Below are 17018 nucleotides of genomic sequence, written 5' to 3' on the forward strand. Positions count from 1 at the left end.
TTTTTTTGCTCTCTACTGTTTTAAGAATTATTTACAAAATATACTTTTTTCAAAGGGCTGTACCATTTACAAAAATTAAGATAAAATGAAAATAGTTTATTTCTTAACACTTGTGATTTAGAGACCTAATATATATATATTTTCAGAGAAATTCATGACCACATGTTGAGAGGACCTGTATGATTTGAGATGAAATCACCCATGTTCATGATGAAGGTTGCTCAGGCCACCCCTCAGTAGTGACAATTCAAAGCAAGAGCTGAAGCAAAAATCGAAGAGGATAGATGTTTTACAGTTTGTGGTCTGCTTTCATTTTTTCCAGACATTTAAGAACTGTGTTGCACCAGATGGTTAGTGTAGATCTGGACTATAAAAAAGTGTATGTCAGTTTGGTTCCTCAAATTTTGTCAGACAAACATGAAACCAAATCGATAGTGGTAAATTTTTGAATCATATTGTCACTGGTGATGAGACTTGGATATAACATTTCACATGATAAGCAAAGTGCCAATCAGTGGAATGGCATCATTCAATATCCCCAATGAAACCAGAAAAAGCAAAACTAATTTTGAGCGTCAGAAAGAATGTGACAATGGTGTTTTAGGATTGTAAGGGTTCCTGCTCAATGACTACATGCTGAGATGTGAGACTATACATGCATTTGCCTACTTCAGACACTTAAATGATTTTGCCACACCATTAAGAATAAGTGGCAAGGAATGCTAACCAGTGGAGTCATCATCCTTCATGATAATGCACGTCTGCATGCAACAGGAGTGCCACAGGACTTGTTTCAGTTATTTCAGTGGGAAATGTTTCAACATCTGCCATACAGTCCAGACTTAGCCCCAAGCGATTATCACTTGTTCCCCAATCTAAAAGATTTTTTGAATGGACAATACTATGGAAGTGATGATGAACTTCCAGAAGCTCTTATCTAGTGGTTCAACAACTCGGCAACACCTGAGTATACAGATGGCATAGAAAAGATGGTAAAAGGTACAAGTGCCTAAATTTGAATGATGACTACGTAGCAAATTAGCTTGGGTAGCAAATTGTTTGTAAAATACATTTTAAATTATATCAAACAAAAATTATTTACTTTACGAATAACCCTCATAGTAGCCTAACACTTTTTGCAGATAATCCTGTTATCTATAATGGAGTACCATCTGAAAAAAGTTTCACAAATATCTATTTGGATCTTGATAATACTTCAAAATGCTGCAAAGATTGGCAGCATATTTTAAATGTTAAAAAATGTAAGATAATGCACTTCACAAAGTGCAAGAACATACTATCTTCTGGAATCAGTCACATCATACAAATACTTGGGTGTTGCGATTTGTGGGGATCTGAAGTGGAATGATCACTTGGACTTAATTGTAGATAAAGCAGGTAGTAGGCTTTGATTCACTTATGGTATACTGAAAAATGTAGTCAACTTACAAATACTCATATGGCCTAGCCTGGAAAATTGTTTAAGTGTGGGATCCATACCAAGTAATACTAATAGATGATATTTAATGTTTACATAGAAGGGCAGAACAGAGTGTCACGTCATTGTTTGACTCACAGGAGGGCATCACTGAAATTCTGAAAATGCTTCACTGTCAGACACTTGAAGATAGACATAAACTATTCCACAAAAGTGTACACACAAGTTTCAAGAACCATTATTAATTGAGGAAACTAGGAATGTACTGTAGCCCCCCCCCCTCCCCCCAAGTGTCTCACAGAGCAGCCACAGAGACAAGATTAGACTGATCACAGCCCACACAGAGGCATTTAAGTAGTCATGCGTTCTGTCTTCCAGATTCAAATGGAATGGAAAGAAACCCTAAAATGAGATACAATGGGAAATACCTTTTGCCAAGCATCTCAGTGGTTTTGAAGATGTAGGTATAGATGATGTGGAAAGTTCTTCAGATTAGTTTGTAGAAAGGAGTGTTACCTTAACAGTATGCCAAACAGTAGAATTGTTTCAGCCAATGAGTGCTGTTTGAATATTGTTGTAATTCATATATTTAGTGTTAACCATGTGTGATGCTTCTTCTTTGAGGAACATTGCATCTGTTATACTTTTACAAACGTTGGGAGACCAAATTGCATCAAATAGTCACTGTAAATTGCAGTTATGCTCATACTGTCATCATTTTCACTTTCTTTTTAAACACCAAACTTAACTGCTTTTCTCAGATTTTGTTTATTGTAAATGCTGCCCCATGGACATGCTTGTAAGTAGATCTGGATGGATGGCAGTGTAGAAGTTCATTCATTAAGAGATACTACCAGAACTGTCTGTATCTTGAGGCAAAAATACATATTTTGCATTAGAAATATCACAAGACAAGAACCAATAACTACCAATTATTCAGTGCAAGAGTAATGCAGTTTGTGGAAAACCAATAGGTGCTGCTCAGTGTGGTGTGAAAAATATATTTAGTAGGATGCCTTTTGTTCTGAGATAGAGCTGATAGAAACAGTAGATCCAAATACACAATCAGCTAATTCTGTTATGGTTGGAGCAGACGGGGAACTGAATCCTCATATGATGCATGGGTGAATGTTTCCAAGAACTGTTTTTACTGAACTGAATGCTAAGTATATTGATGTATTAAATGTTTATTTTGGATGCCTAAACACTTGTAATGCTAATCACATGTTCTACAAGGGACAGCAAATTTGATAAATATCTTTTGATTGGTGATGTAGCTGTATTTTACTTTAACATATGAAAAAAAAAAAAATGTTTTGGAAGGCATAAAGACATGGGATGATTAACTATTTCATACCTCATCATTGAAAAAATATCATCAGTAAATGTTAACTATGTTGTAAGTTAGGAGATTCAGAATGCCTGAAATCTGTTGAGATTTGGGTGGGGAAGGGATATTAATGCATATATTTCTAATTGAAATTAGTCTTGTTCAGTATCAAGTCAATTACAGGTGTAAGAAAATGGATGTAGCATCAGCAGTCAATTAAACAATTGAAGTAGTATTATTCTCATCTGTCTGTTTTGTTTGTTACTGATAGCTTTTTTTGTTTATCATTCCTTCATTTTTTCAACCCATGATTTTTTATTTGTTCTGTTTCCTCATGACTTTTGTAGCTGCTTTGCATCTCTGATACAGTCTTAATTTGCATTATAATGTTTCATTTTCCATTTATAATTTTCAATTTTTTTATTAATAGTAGATTCCAATATGTTACAGGTTGTGGAAACAAGAATGTAGAAGAGCAGTGAAGAATAAAAGAAGTCCAAGTTATTTGCGTGTTATACTTAGTGCCTATGGGTGGAAGTATATGATGTACGGATGTATTCTAGCTGCCCTTGAGTTGGTTGTCCGGTTAGTATATACAGTTTTTGCAATTTTTGGAATATCAAAAATTACTGTACCAAGAATATGAAGACCTATGATCATTTTTATTAGCATACTTGTTACAAGATTCATACAATGTGCCGTGCTTTGGATGGTGAATTATAGTATACAATTGGGTGTTAATACTAGCCTGTACGAAGGCACATCTATGATGAGTCAGCAATAAATATCAACTGAAGAAGCTTTCAGAATTGTACAGTGCTCCATATATTTTGGAACCTCAAGACTAAAGAGGTTGGTAGTGTTTCTTCAGTCCAGAATAAATATTTGTCTCAGGCAGTAGGCTTACCATTCAATATGTGTAACATTATGTGACTTAACTGATACGCTCTGAAATAAATGGTTACAGTACTTCAGCTGATTTGCTAAAGCTGTAAAATATTTAAGCAAAAGAAAAAATTTCTTCACCATTAAGTGACCACATGGAGGGTTTCCTGGTCTGTGCTACTGCATGGACTTGGATTCTGTTGCAGTTCCAACACAGAAATTTGACGATTATCTTTTCCATGTATACAAAAATGTAATGTTTGGCAGAGTTTTAAAAACGCCTTTCTATTTCTCTTCTGTTACTTATAAAGCACCTTTTAATTATACAACAAAATATAGTGACTTGTACTTGCATCATCAATGACTAAGGAAGAGATTCACAAGATTAGACAAGATAAAATACCAGTATCATACCCTTATTGACATTTACAACTTAAAATATTCCTTCCATATTAAAATGCTTGAACCATCTAACTTTCAGAGATTTTCATTCACTTATTTTCCCCTTTTGTTTGTAATTATAGAAATAATCTTAAATACTGAATACTTCCAGTTTATTGAGAACATACAGGCCAGTGCTTTCAAATGCTCAGCCTTAATTTCCAGTGATATAGTATGAAACAATAACTTTGTCATGTTCTAGAGAAGTTAAGGTTACACATTTGAATTTTTTTTGTATATTTCTAAAGAAATCAATCTGTTAAGTACTGAGAATGCCTCTGATAACCTTCGGTGATGTGTGAAGGGTGGCACAGCCACTCTTTCTTGGTTTTCTGTTACAGTATTTCTCACCAGGAAGTACCATGCCAATACTGGAAGCATATCTGTATGCTACTGCAGTAATATTGTGTTCTTTGGTAACTGCCACTGTCACACATCCATTTGCAATGGCTATGTATCACTTAGGCCTCAAGATGAGGGTTGCCAGTTGTTCACTTCTTTATAGGAAGGTATGTCACATTGTAAATAGACAATATATTTCACAGCACACTTGTTGTACAGATTAACATAGTATAGTGTTATCATAACTTTTTTGTTGATGGTTCTGGAAAATCAAGGCCCAAGAGGAAAACATATGTGTATTAATTGCAAGTTTTAAGGTCTATAACAGGTAGGAAGTATCAAATAAGGAAGGCTGCATAAGAGTGTGGAGAGGATTGGCACAGCATAGCTATATGGTAGTGTAGGAAGAGCACCCATAGGAAGATGAAGGTGATGATCATTTTTCACACAGTAATGAGACTTGCTGGTTAGATAGCATGGAGCCAGTTTAAAAAAAAAAATGACCAGTCAGAGAACAGAAGAGGAAAATAAAAGAATAAAAGATAGCATTCTGTGACTTTCAAATTAGAAAAAAAGAATTTTTTTAAGTGGAAAGATTAACTTAAATTTTGTCTTAAATTTGTAAGTTAAAGGAAACCTATAAGCGTGCGGGAGTCAACTATATTTCAACACACTAAAAGGGAACTTTAACACAAAACATCTGCCAGGTCTCCAGTACTGACAAACTTTTTAGCCAACTGTGTATTTGGATCTATTATTTCTATCAGATCTATCTCAGAACAAAAGGCATCCTACTAAATATATTTTTCACACCACACTGAGCAGCGCCTATTAGTTTTCCACAAACTGCATTAGTCTTGTCAGTGAATAGTGGATAGTTATTGGTGCTTGTCTTGTGATATTTATAATGCAAAATATGTATTTTTGCCTCATGATAAAGACAGTTTTGGTAGTCTCTTAATGAATGAACTTCTACACTGCCATCCATCCAGATCTACTCACAAGCATTGATTGGTGATGTAGCTGTATTGTACTTTAACATATGAAAGAAAATAATGTTTTGGAAGGCATAAAAACAATGGAAGAGATTGAAACAAGTTTTACACAAGCAACATATCCAAAACTTTTTGAAGTGTATAATGTAGATGCACTTGGTGTAGAACCTGAAGACAGTGATATGTATATGAAATACGATGTGTGGTTTCAAAACCTAGATACTGGTATCTCAGTAGCATCCAATACTGAGAAGGTAGAGTTACTGACACTGATACCAGGTAGCTACTCTAGGAAGCAGATATGGAAAAGTATCTGCATACTATCTCATTTGTTATAAACAGAAGAGTGCTGAAAATGGTGTTGCCAACATGCACATTGTACACTAGAAATTCAGTGAAGTGAAATATGCAGAATGCTGAAAAATTTTTAACACTCTACACAGAAAAATATTGCCACTGTGTTTGCACTGACTGCTAACATATTAACCAACCATTATTTTGTGTACTTCTCAAAAATTTTTGGATGGGGGTTTTTGAGTAATTTTGTATTTAGATCTATTGTTTCTATCAGATCTATCTCAGAACAAAAGGCATCCTTCTAAATATATTTTTCTCACCACACTGAGCAGCACCTATTAGTTTTCCACAAACTGCATTAGTCTTGTCACTGAATAATGGATAGTTATTGGTTCTTGTCTTGTGATATTTCTAATGCTTCATTCATAGTTTCCTTATTTTTCCAGTTTGGTACCTTTAGTATCACTAATGTTTTACATATATTATCTTTTGTAGACTGGTTCATTTATACCTGTAACTTATGCTGCTGTCCTATGTTTGTTTGGTATTTTTGTTCTCTTTCTTCTTCTCAGCTGGCATTTTCTCACTAATTCTTCTATACATGTATAAAATGTGTCCTGTCAGCATACACCCCCCATCAGCCTTTGCAACTGGTTTTGTCCTCCTACCCTCCTGTTCCCCTCTGCTTCCTCTTGTCACACTGTGTAACCTTCTACCACAGTGCCCTTCCTCATCATTCCTATTATCTCTGCCAAAACTAAATTAATGGTTTATGACTGCAGTAGTGATCCCTATTTGTGTGTATAAAATATTTAGTCTTTATGTCTTCATTTGTCATATAGTGTATGTGCTATCTTCCCAGATTCTGAACTACTTTCCTCCTTTCACCTGTACCACTTTGTTCTCTCCTCTTTGTTTGGCAGTGGAATTTCTTGTGCACTCTTAAGGTGGACACCCTTGCTTTTACTTTCACCAAAAATTAATTTGACTTTTCTATATGCTGAATCTGTCCTGCAGTAGCTTCACTGCACTTTCAGTTTATTTAATTCCTAAGTGGCGTATATTGCTGCAATTCTTTCTTATCTTGATCATATTTGTATTTCATTCTTTCATCAATCAATCGAAATGTTTCTTCTGATATCCAAAGTTTTTACTTACATATCTGCTTTATACCTAAATATGTCTGAAGAACTTCTATGATTGCCCTTTTCAGGGATGTTCATTCCTCTTCAGCTTAATTGAATGCTGTGGTATTTTGCTGTATCTACAGCACCTGAGACTTTCAAATGCACCTGATCATTCTTCACTAATTCAGTATCCCACATCTTTAGACATTGGTTTTTTGTAATGATTCTCTTAAACTGCAGTGCCACTAAATTGTGATGTAAGTCAATATCTGCTCCTAGGAAAGCCTTAAAATGGAATATCTGACTTCCAAAACTCTGTCTTACTATTATATAATTCTTGAACAGTGTACCTGGTGTTATTAGCTGAAATTAACAGCAGTTCTCAAGGAGATTCTCTCCCTTGTCTCTCTTACCACCTATCTTGAGAAATCCCATAACTTTGCCTTCTGTTCCTTCCCCTATTATACTGTTCCAGTACCCCATGATTATTAGGTTTCCATATCACTTTACACTCTGAGTTATCTGTTCAATGCCGTCATATCTCTCCATCTGTTCATTTTATGCTTGTGACATTAACCTTTATACGAGGGCTATCCAGAAAGTACATTACATTTTCGTTTGTGTCTGTTAGGGGCGGGGCTAGCGCGGCCATCTTGGTGTCATGGCATTCCGCTGCTCAGTCGGCATCCTGCCGTGCTAGTGAGAGGTTTGTGCTGTACTCCGTTGAGTTACTGTGACAGTTTGAAATGTCAGCGTTAATTGAAAATGACGCGAAGTGTGAAGTGCATGCTGTAATAATGTTTCTGACTGCAAAAAAACTGTACACCGATAGAAATCTATCGGCAGCTTTGTGAAGTGTATGGGGACAACATAATCACTGAAGGTGGAGTGCATCAATGGGTCATAAAATTTAAAAATGGCCGAACTAATGTTCACGACGAAGAGCGAAGTGGAAGACCCAGCATAGTGACTGCTGAAATTGTCGAAAAAGTCGATGCCATGGTCCGTGAAAACCGTAATTTCACAATAACGGAACTCTCTATGGGTTTTCCACAAATTTCACGAAGTTTGTTGCATGAAATCATTACCGAAAAGCTTGGTTACCACAAGTTTTGTGCAAGATGGATACCAAAAATCTTGACAGCGATTCACAAAAATCAGCGAATGGCTGCAGCGTTAATGTTTTTGGACGCTTACGAGAAAGATGGCAACTCATTACTCGATCGCATCATTACTGGTAACAAAACATGGGTTAAGCACGTGAACTGCGAGACAAAATTGCAGTCAATGCAGTGGGGGCACACAAATTCCCCCCAAAAAACTCAAGAAATGCATGCAGACAATGTCGGCAAGGAGGTGATGGCGACTGTCTTTTGGGACAGAAAAGGTGTGATTTTTATGGATTTCCTGGAAAGAGGCACTACAATAAACTCTCAAAGGTATTGCCAAACTCTGCACAACCTCAGAAGAGCAACACAAAATAAGTGCAGGGGAAAGTTGGGCTCAAAGATCTTGCTGATTCACACCCGGGCCCACACGGCAAATGCCACTCGTGAAGTTCTCGAATCTTTTAAGTGGGAGTTGTTTCCTCATCCGCCATACAGTCCCGACCTGGCACTGAGCAACTTCCACTTATTCCCAGCAATGAAGAAGTGGTTGGCTATGCAGCGTTTTGATGACAACGCACAGCTTCAAGAAGAGGTAACCATGTGGTTGAAGGCGCAGGCGGCCGAATTTTATGATGAAGGAACTTCCAAGCTTGTCCATCGCTATGATAAGTGCCTTAATTTAAATGGCAACTATGTAGAAAAGTAGTATTTAAGTGTGGCTTTCATCTGCATATAATAAAAAAATTCCAATACTTTATTTATTTTTAATTCCAAAACGTAATGTACATTGTGGATAGCCCTCATACATAAGCTATTGTTGTTGGATTTGCTTTGCTGTTAATTCTGATGTGTGTGACCCTGTTACTGAACAGTTCACAGTAGCTCACTCTTGGCCCTAATTTCTCATTCAAAATAAATCATAGTCCCATTATACAATTTTCCATTGCTGTTGATATTATCTTATTTTCATCTGTCTATAAGTCATTATCTTCTTTCTGTTTTACTCCATTGGCCCCTACTGTGTCTATATAGTGAGTGGCTTGAAGAATTCTCATGCAGCAGGACATGATGGTCTTAGTATGGACGCTCTTGAGAAATGTATTCATAAAATTTCATCATCTTTATCAGCAATTATCAACTTCCAAAAGGGGGCAGTCTATTTCCAGATGAGTTGATAAGTGCTCAAATTGTGTCTATTTTTAAAAAAGGAAGCAGAAATCTAGTAGAAAACTTTCAACATATATCTGTTCTTCCAATAATATCCTGCACGGCGCCAAACACGCATACGACCATCATTGGCACCAAGGCAGAAGCGACTCTCATCGCTGAAGACGACACGTCTCCATTCTTCCCGCCATTCACGCCTGTCGCGACACCACTGGAGGCGGGCTGCACGATGTTGGGGCGTGAGCGGAAGACGGCCTAACGGTGTGCGGGACTGTAGCCCAGCTTCATGGAGACGGTTGCGAATGGTCCTCGCCGATACCCTAGGAGCAACAGTGTCCCTAATTTGCTGGGAAGTGGCGGTGCGGTCCCCTACGGCACTGTGTAGGATCCTACGGTCTTGGCGTGCATCCGTGCGTCGCTGCGGTCCGGTCCCAGGTCGATGGGCACGTGCACCTTCCGCCGACCACTGGCGACAACATCGATGTACTGTGAAGACCTCACGCTCCACGTGTTGAGGAATTCGGCGGTACGTCCACCCGGCGTCCCGCATGCCCACTATACGCCCTCGCTCAAAGTCCGTCAACTGCACATACGGTTCACGTCCACGCTGTCGCGGCATGCTACCAGTGTTAAAGACTGCGATGGAGCTCCGTATGCCACGGCAAACTGGCTGACACTGACGGCGGCGGTGCACAAATGCTGCGCAGCTAGCGCCATTTGACGGCCAACACCGCGGTTCCTGGTGCGTCCGCTGTGCCGTGCGTGTGATCATTGCTTGTACAGCCCTCTCGCAGTGTCCGGAGCAAGTATGGTGGGTCTGACACACCGGTGTCAATGTGTTCTTTTTTCCATTTCCAGGAGTGTATGTAACATTGTTCTCTTGACTAAATTTATAAAAAAATGTGTAGATAACAATACCAGGCACATAATATGTAATTCTAGTATGTAAGGCTCTGATTAACTCAGAAGACTGGAACAAAAAGTTTTTTTGAAATCAGTTGATGTTGGATCAAAATAAATGAATAAATATTGAGTCTTTCCATTTTCCATTCCAGATTTTTCTAGTTACATTCAGATTTCTGGCATTCCATGCTCTGACTTGTAGAACATTACTGTTTCTTTGGTTTTTCAAACTTTTTCTCATGGTCGCATCTCCTTTGACAGTCCCCTCCATGGATCAGAATCAGAGACTAATCCAGAATCTTCAGGCAATGAAGAGGTCATTCTGACACTTTTTAATTACAGACATATTTCCTGTGGGTACACATCATGTGTGTTTGATGCAGTGGTTTCCATTTCCTTCTCTGTTCTCATGCCATTGATCATTGTTGATTCTTCCACCCTTTTGGGGCAGTTTCTGACATGTGCTACAATGTAACTACCTGTATATGCATTCTATCTTCTGATATTTTGAACTGAAATTGTTCTGCTTGAGAGTAATGGCTGAAATTAAATAAATAAATATAAATGAAAGTAACAATTTTGTGCAAAAACATTTAACTTAATGTATGTTGCATCTGTCATTGCACAATTTCTTACAATTATTGTTTTATTTGCTATTTTGTAGGCACTGAAGCTTAATGAGAATGCTTTATCAGGTACTGCTACTGGACAGGTGGTAAATCTTATGGCTAATGATGTCCAGAGGTTTGATATGATATTCATACTTGGACATTACTTGTGGCTTGGACCCATAGAAGCAGCTATCATAACATACTTCATATGGACAAAAATTGGAGTAGCAGCATTTGGTGGAACTATTTGTGTGTTGCTGTTTATTCCTCTACAAGGTTGGTAAGAAAATATAATCATGATGTAATGTATGCTTAAGTCAGGTTCTGTAAGACAGCAGAGAAAAGAAATATGCAACATATGGCAACAACTTTACTTTCCTATGAGCAATGGCAGGTGAATGCTAAGATTAGTAACTTGAGTAACCAATCAGTGTGCTCATTGCATTGCTGTTGATGGTCCATTTGGATGCCCAAAAAGTTATATCTGTGTTCTTTTATTAATTTATGCATTTTAATCTCTGCATCAGATATTTATGGTAAAAAAATGAGGAAAGAAAATCACTCACCTTTTAATGTTCCTCGGCAGCGATTTCTGGTCCTGAGTAGTGGCTAGTCACATTACTAGACCTACCTTTTGTTTTACAAGCCTTTGGTAGCCAGGCACTTTCACTGAATCACCACCTGAAATTAAACGTTGTGAGATCTGTACATAAAATGAAGAGCTAAAAGTTCAAAATGGTAGTTCACCAATCTTTAATTGCATCACTGAGATGCTGCCTGTGATGATCAGGTCTTATACAGTCTCCAATAATGTTTACACTCAGGTAGCTGGTATGGACATATAGGGGGGCTTAGTAGCGCTATATCTTTCAGAAATAGGATTGAATACTGTATTTATGAAGTGTTCTGAGATTTCTTCATTCTTAATTGAGTAACTTTGTCACAAAACAATTCTTAATAATCACCAGTGTTTTGCAGCTGAACTGAAACCACATATTTTAATGGACACTGCTCATACTGGTGAAGTATGCCCACTAAGCCTTAATTAAACACAATAGAGAAAAGCACAAATGGGTCCCGAGGCTGAACTCCCTACATAATTGATGCCAGTCTCATACTGAACTTAGGCTGAAGAAAAACTAAATGAAGACTAAGAGTTGACTGATTGAAATAGGGCGAGTATTGGCCTTATAAAGATTCACTCCATAATATTAATGAACTTTGGTAATTTAGAATAGTTTATAAATTCTGTAGGTTAGAAAGTCCATTTTTTCTTGACTATTGAGTATGCCATTGCGATTGTTTGTATTTTATTTATCATTAGTACCACTGTTAAAATACATAGTATTAATTTAGTCTTATGCAGTGGGAATCCTGGAATTATGACTATGAGATCTATTTTGTATGTTAAAATTGTTAAAATTAATTATTGAAAGTTTAGCAATTTTTAATTAGGGTCTGTTGCTCATCAATATGGGTGTCACAGGACAGAAAAATCAGTCAATCTTAAGTATATCAACATATCCTGGAAATTTTTGGTGGTTTGGTTATAACTGGCACTGAAAGTTTGGACCACATGAAATCTTTAATTATGGTCTTTCCTTCCAAATTTACATATTAGTGCAGCATAAGATTTTCATTATGATTAGATGTACAAAATTTTGGAATTGCAAAATCTTATGATTTGCATCTTTTCTGACAGAAATAATTACCTCATTGCAACTAGAACAACAGACTGAATGATCTGAATAGTAAAGTTTCTTGGTTTGGGGGGGGGGGGGGGGGAGGGGGGGGTGTTGGCTGCAGAATTTGTTTCTATGATTTTCTCAATATTCATAATGTGCGTAACGTAGGAATTTAAACATCAGAATTTTGAAAAGAAAATTAGCAAAAATTTTATATGGACCTTAATATTTAATATAGGTGTGTATGCAGAGTAGGATGATGGGAGCCAACCTCATTCATCACAAGCTCTACTAGTGTCTTGGCATCATTCTCTAATTTTGGGTTAATGACAAGTTTGAAAAGATGGATGCAACACTATGTTAGTTAGCTTGACGCTTTCCCACATCTATTGACACATGTATTATTACAATGATCAGCTCATCCTGGATAATCCATAGAGTTCATTCATCACAGGTTAGCATTCACATTCACCTTCAAAATAGTTGACAGTGGTAACATATTTCCAGTGCTCTTCGTTTTACAATCCTGATGGAAAACACATTAGATAGGCCCATTTAAATATTCACTGCACATAAAAATTGCCCACAGAGATGTTGATGAAATGAATGCATACCACATCCTGACTTTCATTGACTGAAGGACTGTCAATTACATGGAAATGACCAATTTTATTAGTAATTGTAACTCAGAGATCTTGACTTTGTGAATAACTACTACAGACTGCTTTGAAGTAGTTTACAAAGATATTAACTCATAACTCAAGTGACTTCGTGATGTTACTGAACTAAATTATTTCCTCAGACCTGAAGTTTGACACTTTGGTATTTGTATGATGATAACTGAGAACAGACTGGGCCATTGTGCAGCATTACTCCTTATAAGAAAGCATATTAATCATTATTAAAATTTGTTATTATGTTTTATGTTATAGACTCTAATAAGTTAGCTAGCACAATTAGTGGACATAGAAATTATAATGAACCAAGAAGTAATCTAGTTTCAATTCTAAATGAATAAAGGAGAACTTGATGAAATTTCCTAAACTGAATAATTAACAAACTAACAAATTTCCCTACTGCAAATGGGCATTTTTTAATCAGAAAAATTAGGGCTAAAAAGCTAGGTATGCCTAACTGAATTTTGAAAATAATCACCATTTAAAAATGGAACCTTCTGGAAGATGAAAACTTTAATTGCAAATTACATTTGTAACAAAACTTTTTTGGAAAAACTAAAATGTTTACTGAGCTATTTTGTTACATTGAGAGTTACTTATTAGCTGGTAGGCGATATCTAAAGGAATTTCTGAGTTATCTCAACTACAAATGAACATGTTTGTCATAGAGCACAGCAAATAATTTAGTAAACATCTAAATACTTGCATGGAGCATTTTATACACTCAACACACACAGAAGAAGCCATGAATACATCTCAAAGAAGTTTGTACACAGTCATTTCACTGGAGTTGGTCAATTAGTCAATATTGTGGTCACCACGAAAGCTGTAAAGGCTACAGTGTGGATTGATTGCACATTGTGCCTCATCTGACTTATATCTGACCTAAGGACTTTGGGGGAGGTAACCAACTCATGCCGGGGACAGGCCGCCTAGGTGGATGGATGGCAGAGGTAGAAACAGCTGGAGCAGTAGTGAGCACTTGGGGCTCGCAGATAGGCAGAGCCGTTGGAGTTTCAGAGAGCGAGACCATCTCACACCTCCTTTACTGTGCACCTGATAGCCAAGTGCGCCAGAAATCTCTGGAAATTTGCATTTTATTTGTCTGCCATGTGAATAGTGGTGTAGCAGGTGGCAGGTGTCTGTGTCTCCCAATGAGGGCGTTGCCACAGGGGCATGTGGTGCACGTGTCAGCACAGATGGGTTGCATGGTAGTTCATCTTGGGGAGGAGCAATGAAGGCAGGCTTAAATCTTTCTGTTGATACTGTCGCAGTGCCTTCTTCCTTGTGAATGATTCAAGTGTTAGGTCCCCTCAACAGCACTTCGTATGGACCAGAGTATGGAAAGTGAGAGGTGGCCAGATTGCATCATCAAACAACCATATATGCATTGATGTGTGTAGTTCTTTGAAGATGAACTGATTATGTTGACCATGACATTGTGGGGTGCATGAACATATACAACTGATGAGTTGCTCCAATTTTTTAAGGAAGTTCAGCTGGTCCACAAGAATCTGTATAGGTGAAGGTGCAATGAAGTCACCCAGCACACACAGTTGTTCACTGAAGACTACTTGTTCTGGAGAGCAGAACAAATCCTCTTTTAATGCTCAGAGGTCAAGCAGTGCCCAGGGCAGAGCATCAGTCCATGACTCTTTGTGGCACATGATGATAGATTTGAGTGACTGATGCGAGTGTTCAACCATGCCATCGCTAGCAGATTGATAGCTTGTGATCCGAAGGAGACGAGTATCACATGAGTTGAGTAGGTGGTTGAATAGCAATGCTTCAGAGTGACAGTTGCATTTAGTTGTGATGATTAGAGGAATGCCATGGCAAGAAAACCGTATGTTGATGAATGGTGTGGCAACAGATTGAGTGATGTCAGTGAGAGATGTGGCCTCGGGCCACCTGGTTTAGTGATCAATGATGGTTAGAAGATAACATTGGTCTATAATGCATGGTTAGGGTGAGACAGATCTAAGGGGATGTTGGCAAAGTGAGCCAATGGTAGAGGGAAGTCCTGAGTGGTGGCATGAACAAGCCGTGAGATTTTGTTTCATTGGCATGCAAGGCAAGAATGGGGCCATGTACGATTGTCCTTTTTGATGCCATGTACAATTGTCCTTTTTGATGCCATGTACGATTGTCCTTTTTGATGCCATGTACAATTGTCCTTTTTGATGCCATGTACGATTGTCCTTTTTGACCCCCGGCCAGATGACCTTGCTTGTCACCAGTTTGACTTTTGCCTTCATACCAGGATGTGACATGTGGATTGCATTGAAGACCTCTGGAAGGTGATTTTGCAGAATGAGCAGATGTAGCTGGTTGCCACCACTGTCACACCACATTTCACATGAGAATCAGTCCACTGGTACACACAACAGATGATGTGAGGCAGAGTTTGCATTGTGGATGTACTGATGAATGAAGGTGTCTGTACGCTGGCTATCTGTAGTCTTTGATCTGTTCTCCTTAGTAATATTTGCCACAGACTGCGAGAGGCTGTCAGTGACAGTATTATCTTTGCCTTTGATGTGGTGAGTGTCAGTTGTGAATTGAGCCACAAAGTCTGCATGCCTTGTTTGACATGGTGAGGCATGTCCTGTTGGAATGGACATGAAAGACCAATAATCAGTAAACACTGCAAATTGTTGACCTTCTGGTAAAGGCCAGAAATGTTTGATGGTAAGATATATGGCCAGCATTTCCTCTCTATAGCATTCCATTTTGTTTCTGCTCCTTTCAGACACTTGGAGAAGAATGCTAAGGATTGTCATGAACCATGTCCTTGTTGTTGTAAGGCTGCACTCATTGCTGCTTGACTGGCGCTCAACTACGAACGGACAATTCTGTCGTAGAGCACACCAAATAATTTATAAACTTGTGGGTAACACAGATACATAGGCACTAATACATGTTGAAGAAGCCATGAATACATCTCAAAGAAGTCCATACACAGTCATTTCACTAGAGATGATTGAGTAGTCAATATTGTGGCCATGACAAGCTCACTTCAGATGCTATCTTCACTTATTTGTGGGAAATATTAAACTATAGACATCTTTCCATCACAATTGTTTGCAGTTCATGTAATTAGCTTTTTGTCACCATATTTGGGGAATTGTGGTGTGAACAATTGGGCTTTATAACTCCCTGTGTCTAGCCAAGATGGCACTGGGTAAAAGTGTACAAATTGCCGATCCTGCAGTTCCAACGAATTTCGACCGTAATAAGAGCAAAATATGTTCAAAAAGAGTTATACAATGTATTCTTTGTATTAACTGTAATTATTGGTACCACAAAAAATGCGTCAAAGTTAACCTGAAATACTTTAACAGTGAAGATCAGTGGACATACCGCCAATGCATCATACTAGCTACGGAATCCAAAGTAAACAATACTCTAAAAACACAGGATCACATAATTACGTCATTGAAACAAGAAATAATTGTCCTCATTCTCAAGCATGAAAACCTACTGGTGAAGTATCATGAACTATTCGTGAAGTGTAATGAACTTGAACTGGCAGTATCCAATAAACCCATGAACAATGAACTCGTTATCTGCACCCCGAACGTAAATATTGGTAACAAAAACTGGCGTTTAACAGGACAGTGTACAGCGTACTACAAGAAATAGTAAAGCTGCAAATCATGCTCAGAATGCAATGCTGAGCCCTAACAGAAATTGTGTGTTGTCTAGCGCCACGTGTGATCATGGCCCTGTATGATATGCATGTAAACGAACTGCCACGGAAAACAAAGCTAATGTGGCGGTAGGCCTGTGTGAAATGGATCCAAAAAGTGATTATAGAATTGTAACATTTGATAACCACCTGATGCAAGTTGCTAGCAAGGTCAGTTTACAGTCTAACGTTGCACAAGATCTTATGCAAAAATTAACCCAAAGAGAACAATCCGCCACACAGTGTACGAGTAATCCACCAGTGAACGTAATTGCTCAAGCACCAAAATATGTGCAGGACAAATATGAAAGAAATTCCAG

At 37.9% G+C, this 17018-nt stretch overlaps 1 protein-coding gene across 3 annotated transcripts in view; it reads left to right on the forward strand.

Moving 5' to 3' along the window:
* LOC124775037 (probable multidrug resistance-associated protein lethal(2)03659) overlaps positions 1-17018 on the forward strand; it is a 462866-nt gene that overhangs the window by 100512 nt on the left and 345336 nt on the right. For all 3 annotated transcript variants that reach the window (XM_047249814.1, XM_047249815.1, XM_047249813.1), the window contains exons 4-6: positions 3219-3353; positions 4399-4603; positions 10699-10921. In XM_047249814.1, the coding sequence (XP_047105770.1) occupies positions 3219-3353; positions 4399-4603; positions 10699-10921 (563 nt within the window). The remainder of the gene's footprint in view (positions 1-3218; positions 3354-4398; positions 4604-10698; positions 10922-17018) is intronic.

The sequence above is a fragment of the Schistocerca piceifrons genome, chromosome 2 (genome assembly GCF_021461385.2).
Source record: "Schistocerca piceifrons isolate TAMUIC-IGC-003096 chromosome 2, iqSchPice1.1, whole genome shotgun sequence".
NCBI lineage: Eukaryota > Metazoa > Arthropoda > Insecta > Orthoptera > Acrididae > Schistocerca > Schistocerca piceifrons.